At 35.7% G+C, this 16168-nt stretch overlaps 1 protein-coding gene across 2 annotated transcripts in view; it reads right to left on the bottom strand.

Moving 5' to 3' along the window:
- Positions 1-10048: 10048 nt before the first annotated feature.
- GRB14 (growth factor receptor bound protein 14) overlaps positions 10049-16168 on the bottom strand; it is a 120063-nt gene continuing 113943 nt past the window's right edge. For both annotated transcript variants that reach the window (XM_058664568.1, XM_058664566.1), the window contains 5 exons: positions 14277-14393; positions 14115-14187; positions 13891-13978; positions 11688-11781; positions 10049-10433 (listed from right to left, as the gene is read on the bottom strand). In XM_058664568.1, coding sequence (XP_058520551.1) covers positions 10287-10433; positions 11688-11781; positions 13891-13978; positions 14115-14187; positions 14277-14393 — 519 coding nt within the window. In that variant the 3' untranslated portion in view covers positions 10049-10286. The remainder of the gene's footprint in view (positions 10434-11687; positions 11782-13890; positions 13979-14114; positions 14188-14276; positions 14394-16168) is intronic.

Genomic DNA, 16168 nt, shown 5'->3' on the forward strand with positions numbered 1-16168 from the left:
TTATACTTGGAAGCCTTGATTTAATAACTTTAAGTTAATAATTGTGATATGGAGTAAAGGACAATTTCGAAAAGCACTAAGAAGCTAAGATATACAAGGGCAAGAAAGCGCAAAGGCTAAGCTATTTTCAATGAGAAACCAAAGAGAAGGTGTTACAGGGATGGGGTCATAAAGTGGTCAGAGCAGGAGAATCAGCATCTAGCACTTGAAGGAAGAAAAATTATTTCCCGTCTTTTTGGAAGGATGAAAAATGTACCGAGTGGATTGCAATTCTGGGTAAATTATTTTTTTTTACCATAGTAAAATGTTACAATATTTAACAGACAAGCAACAAGAAAGTAGTGCCCTTTCAGAAAATATGCTCAAGCAACCTTCAGACACCCCAGGACCTATGTAGTAGTCGTGTATGTCTAAGATAACACAGCTGAGGACTCAGCAGTTTGATGCTGTAGCCACTTTGTAATCTTTACCAGTCCTTCGGGATGAAGAGCTAGCCTATCCTCAGAAGATAAAAACAGGTCTCTTTTAATGAAAAATTTTCAGTTTCTTTGAGTTAGAAGGACCACAGCCTAGGGAAACATTCCTAAAATTAGACTTCTTTCTTTCAGGAACACACAAGAATCTACCAAGATGTATGTTCACTGTCCATTGACGGTTAACGAGAAATTATGAAACCACATGCATTGGCAGAAGAGTACCAAGCTTAGAATGAAATACTGCATTAAATGGACAAGAATTTCAACGTGGTTTTTACTGGGAAAGAATGTCAGTCTACATTAAGAAATGACGGCAAATTGAATCAAATATAGGATGTTTTCCTATGGAGGTTTTTTTCCCTAAAATATTTTTTTCCTGTGGGACAAAGTATACTAATTCATAAATACTACATAGAAAAAAATAAACAATCCTCTACTTAAAAGTATTTTTCAGTGTTTTAAAAATTTTTATAATGGATACTGCAGGCAGTATCTATATCCATTTTCCTTCCATTATTTACAAGGCTTCCAAAGTGAACTTTTCAAATATACATCCTGTTTCATCTCTTATTTCTGCTTGTTTAAAAACCCTTGATGACTCTTCATCAGCCTTAGAATCACATTCAAACTACTTTACTGGCCACAAAGACCCATGGAATGAGTCTGAATGTTTCCTGAAATAGCGTCTTCACTTCCACCTGCACCATCTGCTTTACCAACTTACAGTACTGAGTCTTCCTGTTGTTTCTCATGTATCTCATTTTATTTTTTTTGCGTTGGAGTTTCCATGTATGTTTTCCATACTGTGTAAGAAGTTCTTAATTCAGTTTTCACATGGCTAGATCTTTTCAACAATTTGTATCCCTTTAAATGACATCCCTAAAGGTAAGATGGTTAGAGACGTGTATAATTTTTCTCTTATTTTTGTTATTAGTTATTTGATTTAGCTTTTAAATGCCTGAAAAGGCTTTGATTTTTTTATTGAAGCTTCATAAGATTAATGATTATGTCATGCTATATGTTAGTGTTTTTAATCAAACATGAAATAAATATTAGTCAGTATATGCTGTGCAAACAAGTTAACTAACAAATAAATAAATGAATCAGCTAATTTTCTCCTTAGGATAAAATTTCTAGTAACAGAATTTCTCGCTGAAATGCAATTAATGTAATCTGTGTTTAAAATACTTTTCTTAATATTTTTTTCTTGAATAGCAGATAAAGAGAGTGTTCCCAGCTGCTAATTTACTCACCAGATGTTTGCAATGTCCAAGGCTCAGCCAAGCCAGCAACAGTTGTGGAACAGTAACGCAACTCAGTCTCCGACAACAGTGGCAAGAATCAATAGTTATCCTGTAACTCCTGCATCCTGATATCTGCAATGGCAGGAAGCTGGAGACAGAAGCAGAATTGGGTATCTAACCTAGGAAATTTGTCTTGGGAAATATCAGGTACTGATCGTCCAACACAACTTAAAAATGGATTGATTTCTAATTTCATGAAAATTCCTGGCTCTTTTTCTTTTTCCATTTTAAAGTGCTAGGAATTTAATGGTATCTGCTAAGATAAATTTCAAATTTTTAACATTCAAAACATTATCCTAGGCAGTGAAGCCTGTAGCTGTGTTTTTCACTAGACAATAGACACCATTGGATCCATCTGCTAAAAATGTTATCAAACTGGTCATCTGACATCAGGTCACCCTTGGACCTCTGGATAGTCATATTTTGAGTATGCACACTATCACAGAAACCCTGATCAGAATACAGATTTCTGATTCTCAAGGAAATCCCAAGTGACCACTATTCCTCATTTTCTGCTAAACTATGCCTTTCTCCTTTGCTTAGGTCACGTCTATACTTGTTGCTGTTTAGAAAGATGGTTCTACCTCTTTGGGTAATGTGGATTTTCACATTCTTCAATAGCCCTAACAGAAAGGTATTATTAATTCGTTTGAGGTTGATAGAAGTCAAATGTGTAAAGTCATGGAGCTGTTTATAATCACAATGTGGTTCTCTGCTTCCTGAAGTGAGGACAGGAAGTGGAAGAGATTTGTTCTTCTCAGGAGATCTTTCAGCAGCAACATAAGAAACAAGTCAAGTCAGCTGATTTATAGGATGTCTACGTCATTCTCTATTCTAAAACCATTTTTGTCACTGTTGCTTAACAATATATTTTCATTACTTTTTATAGTGACAATCAAATTCTAAGTCATGGCTTCTTGTGAATATACAAGAATAGTGACTTTTATTTATTTTTGTTGAAACACAGATTTTTTTTTTTTTAACAGAGAAAAGGGACATAAAGATCTTCTATCTTCTGGTTCACTCTCCAAGTGGCTGCAATGGCTGGAGCTGAGCTGATATGAAGCCAAGAACCAGAAGCTTCCTCTTGGTCGCCCACATGAGTGCAGGGTTCCAAGACCTTGGGTCATCCTTGATTGCTTTCCCAGACCACAAGCAGGGAGCTGGGGGGAAAGTGGAGCATCTAGAACACAAATGGCACCCATATGCAATCCCAACGCATGCAAAAGTTATCTTTTATATAGCTTCCCAACTTTGTAGGTTTGAGAGAATATCAGTGATTTTTAATAGGTAATGAAGAGATACTGATGTATAGATAGATGAAGGAAAATGTCAGGTATGAGAGTTTTTAGTAAGGCAATCCATCAGTGATTTTTGAAATATATATTGTTAGAAAATTGTTAAGATGTCCACATATTACATAAGAATATCTAATTCCTGGTTTCAGCTTTGTAACAAAAATAGTCATCTTATTTTACTTGAAACCCAGAGACCTCCCATCTGCTGCTTCACATGCCCAATGGCTGCCACAACAGCTAGAGCTGGACTGGCCTGAAACTACGAGCAGGAGTTTCTCCTGCTGCTTTCCAAGACCAATAACAGAAGCTGAATTGAAAGTGGAGTAAAGAGTACTTGAAAGAGCATCCATTTGGTACACTGGTACCGCAGCTGGAGAATTACGCAGCTACACCACAAGACTCCCGACCCCCTTTAATTTGAGCTCTTAAATCCAACGTCGTGCAATTTAGACCCTGGTAGGTAACAGTGATGGGACAAATAATTAGGTTTCTGCCACCCTGTGGGAGGCCTGGGCTATGATCCTGGCTTCAAGTTCTAACACTCACCCAATTCCAACTGCTGTCAGCACTGGGGAGTTAGCCAATGGATGGGGGCTCCCTTTGCCTATTGATTGTATTTCATATAAATGGATGGCTTATAAAAAGGACAAATATATGCTAGCAAGGGAAGCCTGCTATGTTAATGCATAAATTGATTAGGCTTTGTAAAACTCTGGAAGACTGATGTCCAATGTCATAATTTCTGATATTTGGTCATGTGTTTCAGATTTCCTGTACTTCCAACCTTTCAGTTTCTAGTGTTCTACTTTTACAAACCACCTGAATCTAAAGGTGCAATATGGTTCTTTCTTCACATTTTTTTTAATTTAATTTTATTTTTTTTTTGGCTTTTTTTTTAATATTCATTTATTCATTAATTACATTGCATTACATGACACAATTTCATAGGTACTGGGATTCCCCCCCCCTTCACCCCAAACCCTTCCCCCATCATGAATTCTTTCACCTTGATGCATAACCACAGCTCAAGTTCCGTTGAGATTCCCTAATTAAAAGTTTACACCATACAGAGTCCGGCATCCCACTCACCACTCTCCCCAGTCACTTTTATTTGTAAGGACTATCATTCCTTTGATGTGGCAAGTAGCAGCGTGGTTAAATTATAGACTTAAGATTTCATCTTCGTATATAGGAAAGTTTTGAATGAAAACAACTCTTTCTGCAAGAACTCTGATGACAGTTGTTAATGTTAGAATGATCAATTTTCACCTGTATAAATATCCTACCTCCTGTGACCCGAAACTTACTTACCAGTTTTTACTCCTCTTTGCTTCTCAGTGCTCCCTCCTATCTGTTCACTTACCCTTAAAGATGTCCCTTCCACAACACTTCTTTTTTTAAAAAAAATTTATCTATGTGAAAGTTGGAGTTACAAAGAGAGAGAGGCAGACAAAGGCAGACAGAGACCTTCTGTTTTCTGATTCACTCCCCCAATGTCTGCAAAAACCAGGGCAGAAACCATGAGCTTCATCTGGGTCTGCCATACAAGTGTAGGGGCCCTGGTACCTGTGCCATCCTCCTCTGCTTTCCCAGGCACATTAGCAAAGAGCTGGAACAGAAGTGGAACCGCTGGGACTGAAAAAATCGCCCATATGAGATACCAGAGCCGCAGGTGGTACCTTAAGTCACTATATCACAATAAGTGACCCTAACAGGATACTTCTTTGATGTATTGTGGCTCATGACTTCTAATTGCTGCCAGAATCATTTCAGTAGCTCTTTGCTGGGAATCTTCTTTAGAGTTTTCTCCCCTCAGCCCTTGATTGTACAATCTATAGCTGCCTTTCTAACTCTAATCATTATAAAGGTACTTCTATATGTCAGCTAGAAAAAATTCACTAATGCATTTTATATTTGTTTTTCAGAATTGATAATGTATATGGAAGAATAAATAAAGACCATTCATGATTTTAACTAGGTAAAACTTTAATGGAGCAAAATATTGAAGTACCTGGTTATAGTTTTCCTTAAATATCAACTTCGCTAAATTAAAGCTCTTCGTGCAGCGGGAAGTTGCCTTTCCAGTCCAATTTGCCGTAACTCTTTCCTTGTTGCAATTCTGTTTCATTTAAAATAGTTATCATTCACTGAAAAAACCTTGAAATTAATCGGTGCCCTTTCCATGTTGTTCCCCCTTTTGATGACAACATATAGTCCTTTTTCCAGAGCTTTGTAATCAACTACTGTAGGTCTTCCAGAAATCTACTTAATTCCTTCCATCTTTCAGCAACTCTACTCAGTACCACTCTCTCTCACGGTATCTTTACTGTATCTTTACCCAGTCTGATGCAGACAGTTGTGTATCTACACTTTAGTACTCAGCTTTGTATCTTCAAAAATCCATTTCACATGATAGGTTCACAATATATGCTAGAGGGAAGTTAGCAAGCAATAAGATAAGAAAATTTTTCACAATTCCTAATCACACTTGATCTTAGCCAAAAGGCCGAGAAGCAATACACACAATTCCTAATCAGACTTCTACCAGTAAGAGAGCTTCTGAAGGAAGCAAGATTCACTGGATGTATAACCTATAAACATAAAAGTAAATCATGTTTGTTAATTTCTTAGAGATATACCAAGAACCTGAGAAGTTTCATCTTCCCGTACCCAGCCAAACATTATTCCAATTTTATATTGTCCAAGCATATACCCTAAAGTTTGTTTAAAAGCTTCTGTATTTTCTACCCAAGTCTATCTGTTGAAATTTTGGGGAATATTGCTACAGACAGTAAGAAACCCTATTAATCTTCTTCATCACCAGGTGAAGACAAAAGAGCATGGTATTTTATAGGACATGATATAGGTGTCCTAGGCACAATCACTGTCCATAAGATGGACTGAGTGTTCCATCTCTGTATTGCTCATGGTTACTTCTATAACAGCAGCCTTACATGAAAGACTATCACAAGTGCAGAAACACAATGTGTCATAGGCAACATCATATTACCGGCAAGAAGGGCAAATCAGAGGTAGCATAGGAAAGGCATTCAGTTGAAGATAACATCCCTGGAAAGTGTAGGCCCTCGGTGCATGAGCATTAATGCAATAAAAATGCCTATCAGTTAAAATGCTAGACAAGTCATTTTATAAATGATATATGTCATTGCCAAGCCAACACAAGGAAAGGTGATGATGATTGTGATGGTGGTGATCCCTCTAGAGAGGTAAAGAAACCGATTTATTCAAGGTCACATAGTTACTGAGTAATGGGTTAAAATTCAAATCCATCAAGACAGATGGTGAAGCTATGATGTTAGCTTATTTCTAATACCATATGGGTTATATGGGGCTGGATTAGAAAATGACGAATTATTTATACTTAAAAGGATATTGGCATGGTAACTCAAATGCAGAAACAAGTATGCACACTAGTTAGAATTCACTTAGATCTCTGCAGTAAACTTTTAGTTCACTACTGTGATGTGCTTAGCCAAGGGGCTGGCCTTTCTTTTGTGTAAATCTATGACTTGTGGTCTCAAACATATGCTGTTTTTTTTTTTTTTTTATTGTTAATTATTTTGCATTATGTGGCAGTTTCATAGGCTCTGGGAATCCCCCCCTCCCTCCCCCTCCCCTCCCCCCGGTGGATTCCTCCACCTTGATGCAGTATTACAGTTCAAATTCAATCAAGATTCTTTCATTGCAAACATATACCAAGCATAGAGTCCAGCTACTTATTGTCCAGATTGGTTGAACAGTTTCTTGGGGAGACCTTTTCTGGTCTGAAGTTTGAGCTGGCAGAATATCATCACAGTCAATTAAGAGTCCCAATATAACATCAACAGCAATTTGCAATGTTATGGAATTGACATGGTTTTGAGTAACCAGTGTATTAAAAAGAGAAAAAAAAAAAATAAGGAAAACAAGTCCTAGCCACAACCTATGATTAGCTCATTGACATTTCAATTTAGTTCATATACAGGACCGGCTGCTCTATACCTTAAAATGGCCATAAGGCACCATTCAGCTGTTTCGTGTCCATTTCATCTTAGTATTTAGCCAGTTGTTGTGTTGAAGTAAAATTTTGCTGATCTTGGCAGATTTTAGGATAATCCAGACTGGCTTGTAACTCTAACAAGATATATGTCAACATTTTAGGTGCAGAACATTTTTTTTTTTTTTTGGGGGGGAGTGTGCAGGAAAATCCTCAGCACCATGGTGAGGAGTAAAACTAATCTTTGTGACCCACCCAGCGAGGCATGAGCCAATCCATGCCAGCTCTTTCCTGTCAGATTTCAAGTTCTACTTTCTGTTGTTTATTTATTTTAGGTTTTTTTTTTTTTTTTAGTTTGTATGATTGTTTGTTTGCTGTGAGGGGTTTTCGAAGCGATCCCGATGGTCATTGCGAGGGAGGGGGGGTCCAGAGGTGGAGCCAGTCTCGGACCAGAGAAAGCTCTCCTCCCTGGTCCCGAAGGACGTTTATTGTTCTTCTGTTTCTGCAGACCACTCAGGGCTTCTGGTTGTCTTTCCGATGACGTTGGTTTCTGCACTGTAGTGTTTGGACTTCTTCCATCCCCTGTGGAAGCTCCGGTTGGGGGTGGGTGACCTCAGAGTACTCGGCCTCCGAGGGCATCCAATTCCCTGTGGCCTCCTTGGCAGTTGGGATATAGTCCTTGTTGCTCGTATTAATAGTTTGTGGTGAAGGTCTGGGAGTCTTCATGGTTGGGATCCAGGCTTTCTCCTTACCACCTGCTCCACCCTGGAGTGCTCCCCTGCTCCACGCACATGACCTCCTGTTAAGAGGTTGTCAGGAAACATATGCTGTTAGAAACACTGTGAGCTATGCCTCACAGTAAATGTACAACAGCTAGGCTGACATGAGGCAATGCCTACCAACAAAGGTAGACACAGATGCTTGGCTCAGGAATGTTCAATGAGGGTTAAAGGATGCTTGCAACTCCAGCAAATTATTGTGCCCTCTGGTAGTGTAAGAATCAATGCATCACTCATTTAATTCCCTAAAGAATATAAGACAGAAAACTGGAAACATTACAGAATCAACAGTCAAAACAGCCAGGAGATAGAGCAGGGTTTCTTTCTGGGATGCACTCACACAAATACTCAGATAGCATTGTGGTTCTATGTGATTAATTTGCTTTGAAATTCTACATAGCTGCTTTTTAAAGATATCAGTGCAGTGAAGCCTGGGCAGCACCCAGCTGCTGGACAGGTCCATAACTCAGCAAGCCTTCACAATTCCTGGCAATAGAGGACTGTTTTCTAAATGGTGGATTCAGCTTGGGACACCAAGACATAATCATACACTACCCAATGAGAATCTTTCCTCTTCTAAGAAGTTATCAGTCAAAGTCTTACATCACTACTAAAGTATGACTACCATGTGTGGAGGTTCCACTGCTGGTTTTCCAAAGCTAGAAACCAAATGAAACTCTGATTAACAGATGCTGATCAACCTTAAACACAGCAGAATGAATATCTCCTCTAATATGCTCAAATCAGTCAGCATTTGCTCTATTACACACGTAAAGTAAGTAATTCGTCTCAATTAAAGTATTCTTCTTATTTCTTGTGTGCTTGTGTCTTCTAAGTATTTCAATTTCCCTAACCCTTCAACACATATGTAAGAAAAGAAAAAAGAACATGGAACTGATGGTCTACTGAGTTGTTTCTTTCTGAAGAGTGAAGTACGCTGATTCTAATATGTGAAAAAAATGAAAGAGGATTCTTTCCTATGTCTGTACCAAAACAGAACAAGGTAGTAGAATACAAAGGTAATTCACATTTTTTAGGGAATGCATTTTAATACTGTAGTGTTCTTGGGATTAATGTCACATTGGATTTATACACACATACATAACATCTTTCTTCAAAAAGAATCAGGAAAATAGTGATTTCTCTATCAACCTTTCCCCAATAATTTTTTTTTCAAGCTTTTTCAGATCAAAAGTATCAATTATATACAAAATCTAAGACCTGCAGTAAAGTTTATGAATGTTAGTCATACAAATAAGATATAAAATTTTTGAGAATTTAGCATTTAAAATATTATAATTTCTGATATTATTTAAACTGGGTATAAATTTTAAAAAAAATCATTCCCTTTAAAAGCAGTGAGTATTTTTATAAATTGAAAACAGATAAAAAATTCTCAGGGCCATTCTGAGTTATTGAAAGGAGCAGGTGTATTCAGAAGTCCTGTGGCCCTCAAACCTTGTGGATACTAGACTGGTAGTTTATAATATGCAACTGGTACAAGTTTCCAAACTATTTGGCTTCTATATTGAAGCTGACATGATAAGAAACTGAAAAGGGGATAGATCAAAACAAGGAATTATCTACTAGGATCTTTGTAGATTTGACTTGATTGGCTTAATGTTCTATTAGTGACAAAGTCTGAAGTGATCTGAAAGTTAGAATATGGGGCATATGCGAGCTATTATGATGACAGTGTCATACTGTCAGAGATTATATGCTGGGAAGCACATGTGAATTATACAAACCTCTTCTATATTTTAATTATTTCCATGAAAACAGGTAAATTCCAGCTAGCCAGTAAATGCATAAAAAATGGAATAAAGAATGTGCCTCTAACTGGCAGAAATCCATATAGATTTTATAGTATAATTAATGGCTTTAAAATGTAATACAAGCTATCCAGAGCAACATAATTTTAATCTACTACCTAAAAAATATGAGGTTAATTGAAGATTATATTATACCATAAAATATATAATTTGAAATAGTTTTGTTTATTAATAAATTGCAGATAGTTTAACTGATAACTCAAATTTGTCTCATAATTCTTAAGAATGAAGAATGTAAATGAAAATCTTCAAATAATTCCCCACAATTTTTCCTATTTCATGTTTGAAAGAAAGTTATATCGCTAAATGCGTATCTGTATGCATATTTGGAAAAAATAAAATAATGTAAAAAACACAACACATCAATTCAATTTTTTTCCTAATGTTTAATTTTAACGAATGAACTTTAACTGATATATGTACTATCAATCCAAGACTTTGCTTATTTGCAATGCACAACTATCTCTTTTTAACTTGTGGATGAATTACATTCTTTTGCTCATGGGTAACATGTTCACCCTTACTTATGGTCTTGTTCTTTTACTTTTCTTCTTGAGTCCTTTTTCCCTTCAATAGTTTCACAAGTCACTTCTGGTTTGTCTAAATAACAATCCTAGCACAATAATGCTTCAACTTGCAAGGAAGAACACCTTTATTGAGTTGATAGAACTCCACCAACTGAATCAGATCTGTAAATCTTGTGTGGCCATCATCTAGTGTATGGAACATTGCACCATTGTCTTCAACCTGCAAGAGGAAATTTAACAAGGTGGTCACAATTTGGTCAAATTACCTAGCAGGCCATCCTAACCCATTCCTTCCCTATTCTTCCTATGCAAAAAGTGGTAAGTTAATATAACTGAAAGACATTGAAAGGGATGTATAGCAAGTCCAGTTCTTGGAATTGCATTTAAAAATATATAATCTGATCCTCACTTAAAGCTGTGTAGTTCTACTTTATGACCTATAATTACTCCAAGTTTCTGTGTAGTTAGGGAAATGTGACTGTTTTGAATCAATGAACAGTGAGAACGCTATAGTACTCGGATAAAAGTAAACAGAACAGTTTAATGCCTCCACTTACAGAAATTAATTTCCATTTCTAAATGTGGTCTACTTAACAGCCTCACTTAGTATATTTAAAATGAATATTCACATAATTTCCATCAGCAAATTGATTCTGAGGCAATCAAATATTATACTAATGGAATGTCAATTGTCTTCTTTTTGGCACTAAAGTAGTTTGGCTTTAAACAATTCATACTTGCTGGGGACATTGATCACATACTCAATGAAGTAGAGAATATATTTATATACCCTCTGGATAATTACCAAAAGGAAAAAAAAATCAAAAGTAAGCATGAACAATCCAGTAACCTTAAGAAATTCTTTCCTGAAAACAGACTATATCTTCCAAAAGGTACTTCAGACAGACAGACACAGACAGACACAGACACACACATACACACACAAACACGAGTAATAACCACATCAGCGACAATAAATGTAAAAAAAACCCAAAGAAAGCTTTCACCTGTAACAGAATTACAGAAAAATTCTAAATGTCCTCAGAATAGTTTCAATGTCCAGTAGTTTCATAGCACCTAAATTTTTATCCATAATGATTAAAAACAAAACAACAATGAAAATCAATTTTGAGAAAATGGAAGAGAAAGAACCTTAAAATAATGTTTTCTAAAGACCCATTAGTAGAATTCAGGAGAATGTATCTTTAGTGGCCTTTTAACAATAGGTGGCATAGGGTCTATACAATATTGCTAAATCATATTTCATGGAAAAAGGAAAATTTAATTTTTACAATTCCTGTATTTCTTATATTAATTCAGGCTCATAAAACCATTTCTGCCAAACTTAACTTTAGTCAAAGCACAAGCTCCCAAATTATATTTAATAAAAAGAACAAAAGAAAACTAAAGTTTCCAAAAGCTTATGCATTAAGATCATCTCTAATATACGAATGTGAAATCACAAATTACTTACTGGTATAATCTGAAAGTGCTTTATTTTTTGTCCATGACTCATTGACAGTACAAAAGTTTTGGGGTTACTCTGACTATCTCGTACCAAGAAAACTCTACAAAAAGAAAGAAGGTATTTCAATGCTTCTGCATTTACTCATGGATTTCACAGAATTACAATGTTAGTTGCGGACCCTTAACTGAGTATGCAATGGGTGTGGCTACTCAAACGGTAAATCATATGACATAATGTAAAACACCATGTTATACTACAAAAGTGGCCTTGGTGTTAATGTAGTTTCAATAGAATATAAACCTATGTGTTGTATTGTTTGCTTCCAATAACCAATATAATAACATGCTGGCATCAACAATTAGTTCTTTGTCCCTTTTCCACAGGAAAATTGGATATACATGTATAAATCTTTACTCAAAAAACAAATCATTAGTGTATTATTATTTTATAGGTCCTGGGTCACATTAAGCCCCTCTCTTCAAGGAGCTAATGGCTTATAATTAAATCATTTTTATACTTTCTTTTACACTGGATGCTCTTTCTTCATTTAAGTTTGATTTCTAATGTTACACACACACAAAAAAAAGCAGGAAAAGAATATATTCTAAACAATCAATCCTGAAATCATTTATTAAGTGTTTAAACACAAATGTTTTCAGTAAAAGAAATGCCCAAATAGCATGCACTTTAATTTGGAAGAATGCAGTGCAAAAGCCCAACAATGTCAGGCTAGACAAATCAGACATAGCCTAATGGCCTAAGAGAAAAAAAAGGCTGCCAGACATGTATTCTTATTTACTGGCAAGGCAGTATAAAATCAGCCATGTACTTATTGTTGGCAAATGTACTGTGTAAACACTCCCCACTGGTGCTTGCAATACTAATTTCACTGTGCCTAGACAGAGAGGAACTCAAATTTGAAGGATCACAGATGACTGGGATATTACCCACTGCCCTTGTGCTGTGTGAGATTCTGACATTGCACCAGTAGGAATTAGGACAAAAGGGCATTTCTCCGGCAAAATTAATCCATAATTCTCTCCCCACTCCCAAAACAGATCATCACTACCACCTAGTGGACCGCTTCACACCAGCTTTCCAAAGGAATATAATTAAGAAATAAACATTAAAAAGATCATGTTATTCTTTATATTATTATTTTATTCAATTTACACAAATGGGGCTCAGGAGCAAAGGAAATGAAAACCCTCCAAACACTTCCATTATTCTATGTGATTTATTTTCTTGGTCTCAATAGATTGTGGTTATGCTGCTGTTCAAATTTATACCCCAAAAGACTGCATTCCATGGAGAGAATCATATTAAAATCTCTCATATAGAGTCTGGTGAAATGCTGAGTTGTTGTTAATAATCTTTCATGAGAAGAAACATTTTTATCTAAATGTCAGTATTAAATTGTTTCAAAACCTTGTCATCATCTTAAGCCAACTTTGAAGATAATAGAGCCTATCACCACTTGTTTATAAACTGATACTGCTTTCACTTCTCAACAAAACTGCAATACAACCTTCCATATTTATATGCATTTGGAAAGGAAATTTAGTAGGTATTATGGAAAACAACTGAAATATTGAGCAATCTATGAAAGAAAACAATTTTTCAGAAAATAAATATTCCATAACACATCTAACATTTCTCTTGAATATCCTGTTAATGATAACAGCAGAAAGAGAAAAAAACTACTATTCTCTTGGATTTGTGCTATTTTATTCATGTTACTTGGTAAATTTATGTTAAAATTTAAGAAAAGATAAAAGTAAACAGAAAAAATGTTCAATATAGATATACACATACATATCTAAAAATAAATACAAGAAAAAGTCATGACATAAAACATATTTCAGAATTATAATTACATTTCACTCAAAATAGTGACATTCAAAACAATTTCAGTTTTCCCCTCACCAGTTAATATAGGAGATGCTAGAACTGGAATAAAATTGTGACACTGGTGGAGAACAAAGCATCCTGTTTCCTGTTATCTGTTCATTTATACACAAATGCTAGGCACACACTATGTTTAGGTATTATAAGGACACTGCTGGAATACAAGGGCAATCATTCTTATATAAAAAAATCTCTTTTGCATTACAATGAGCCCAAACTGAAATCCTCTATGTGCATGTTGTGCTGAACAAATAAATACCATGTACAGGATATCTGTCAAGACTAAAAACATCAAACATACCCATCTACAGGTCCTTGCTGAATAATCAGTCGTTGAGCTTCCTCTCTAGAAATTCTGTGGTGAAACCATGGTTGGGAGCGGTGGATAGCTGAAGAAATAAAATGAGTGCAAAGCTTTGAAGTGATCACAATTTCATTGCATGTACTTTGAACCATGTCCACTTGGTAACTACAGCTACAGGTCCATCTACCCATCAGTTCAGTCACAACTACCAACAGACATACCCAAGGTTGTGGCAGAACTCTGCAGAGAAGCAGTGGGACTACCATGGATGCCCAGGCGCAAGCATCCTTTTTTCTGAGCAAGAAAGAGAAAACAAATATCAACTTTCTAGACAAGACTGACTCAAACTGTAAATGTTTTAGAGAAAGTGATGCTATATGTACCCTCCAAGCCAGTCCTTCTTCCACTGCAACAGAAAGGGCTTCTGTCGGGTTTTCTATAACTCTGCTTTTCTGACCTGAGAAGTCCATGGCTACCAGGGAATTTTCTGATATACTTCTCTGGAAAAAGTAAACATATTTGAACCATAAACATGTCTCTTAAAATTATCATTTAATGCTTTGTTTAAAACTACACTTTCATTCTAGGATGGGATTCCAAACGTGGCAAGCAAGAAATCAAAAAGTTAAAATACTATAGTAAATTTAAGAAAAATTATAGTGCTTTTCTAACACTTTCATTAAATAAATTACACAGTTATTTGTTAAGGTCATTGAGTTAAGTGTTGAAAAATGTTTTAAAGGTTTTCCTTAAAACACATATCTTACTTCTACAACAACTCTATCTTAACATTCTGTAATACAGTAGGAAGACTTTAAATAAATATTTTCCAAGGTTGAAAACAATCATTACTTCTGAGTTCATCTACTAAATTTTTGTATATATCAATTACCAATAAAATGTCAATCCACCTAATTATGAAGCATGAGAATCATCATGCACAAAAACCATAACCTAGACTAACTTGTAACATCTCTGCAGAAATAATACTCTTATTTAATATTGGAGCAAACTAGAATACAAATTTTGAAAGCTCATCACATCAATTTTCACCATATATAGAGAATAAAATTTGTAACAGCTTGATAATTCTATGTTAAGATTTCAGTGATTTAATAGGAGAGAATTTTTATTTTTCAAAGATTTACTTGTAAAAAACACAGAATCATAAGGCAAGAGCTAGTCTACTCCCTGAAAGCCTGCCACAGTAGGGCCTGACCAGACCAAAGCCATGGAGTCAGGAACTGCTTTAGGAGTGGTGGGGGATTCAAGTTTTTGAGCTATCGCTTAGGAACTTTCAGGGTATACAACAGAAGGAAGCTTGATCAAAAATGGAGCTGAAACTGCATCCCAGGCACTCCAATTCGAGCTTTGTGTGTCCTTAGCGGTGAGTGGCTTACATCACCATGCCACCAATGGCTGCCCACCTGAAAAAATTATGTCTGAATGATGAAATGATAGAAAACAATACATTTTAATCAAATATAATTTAAATAAATAATAAAGTTATTGATTTACTCATTATTTTTTGCACTTACATTCTCTTGGATAAAAATAAAATATTCAAAACCTGGCTCTTATTTTTTTGTTTCTTTAGGGCTATACTTGACAGTCATATTCTACAAAATATACTACCATAAAACGAGTCATGAACATTATAAATAAAAATAGACAACTGTCAGAATTTCTAGTTAGGAATCTCACTCAATTTATATGATGTGAGGAAAAATTAAAACTCCTGTGGAAGAAAAATTTAAACCTATGAAAAATTATTTAATAGTTATCCTTTGCTAATTTATGCAGGAGTGAATTCAAAAGTGGAATTATAATGGTAAAGTATGGATCATTCTGCACTGGGGAATTCTTGGCTTCAGTTGTTTCATATTTACATGGATTCAGTCATTTCTACATTTGTAACACAGACTACAGGTCAAACATAGGTTTCAAACAAAGCTTCAACCACACACACACAAAAGAAATTTAGGGTCCTTTATCACTGCATCACACATCCCACTTACGACTATTTCTTATTTTCTCTCCAAACCATGCTGGAGTGCCCCAGAATCTTATTATGGTTCATCTATATGTCTAGAGATCTGGCATGCAATCTCTCATTTGTTACAGGAGCTTTTATAACTGACAGCTGCTCTTTCAGACAGATGCTGTCTCTGTAATCTCTATTTGCTGTCACACCTTCGTTTGCCCTTCTCACCCCATGATCTTCTGTGCAGGGCTGTGGACTGGTTGGATACACTTTTGCTTTGCCAACATTAAT

Source organism: Ochotona princeps, chromosome 5 (assembly GCF_030435755.1).
Source record: "Ochotona princeps isolate mOchPri1 chromosome 5, mOchPri1.hap1, whole genome shotgun sequence".
Classification (NCBI taxonomy): Eukaryota; Metazoa; Chordata; class Mammalia; order Lagomorpha; family Ochotonidae; genus Ochotona; species Ochotona princeps.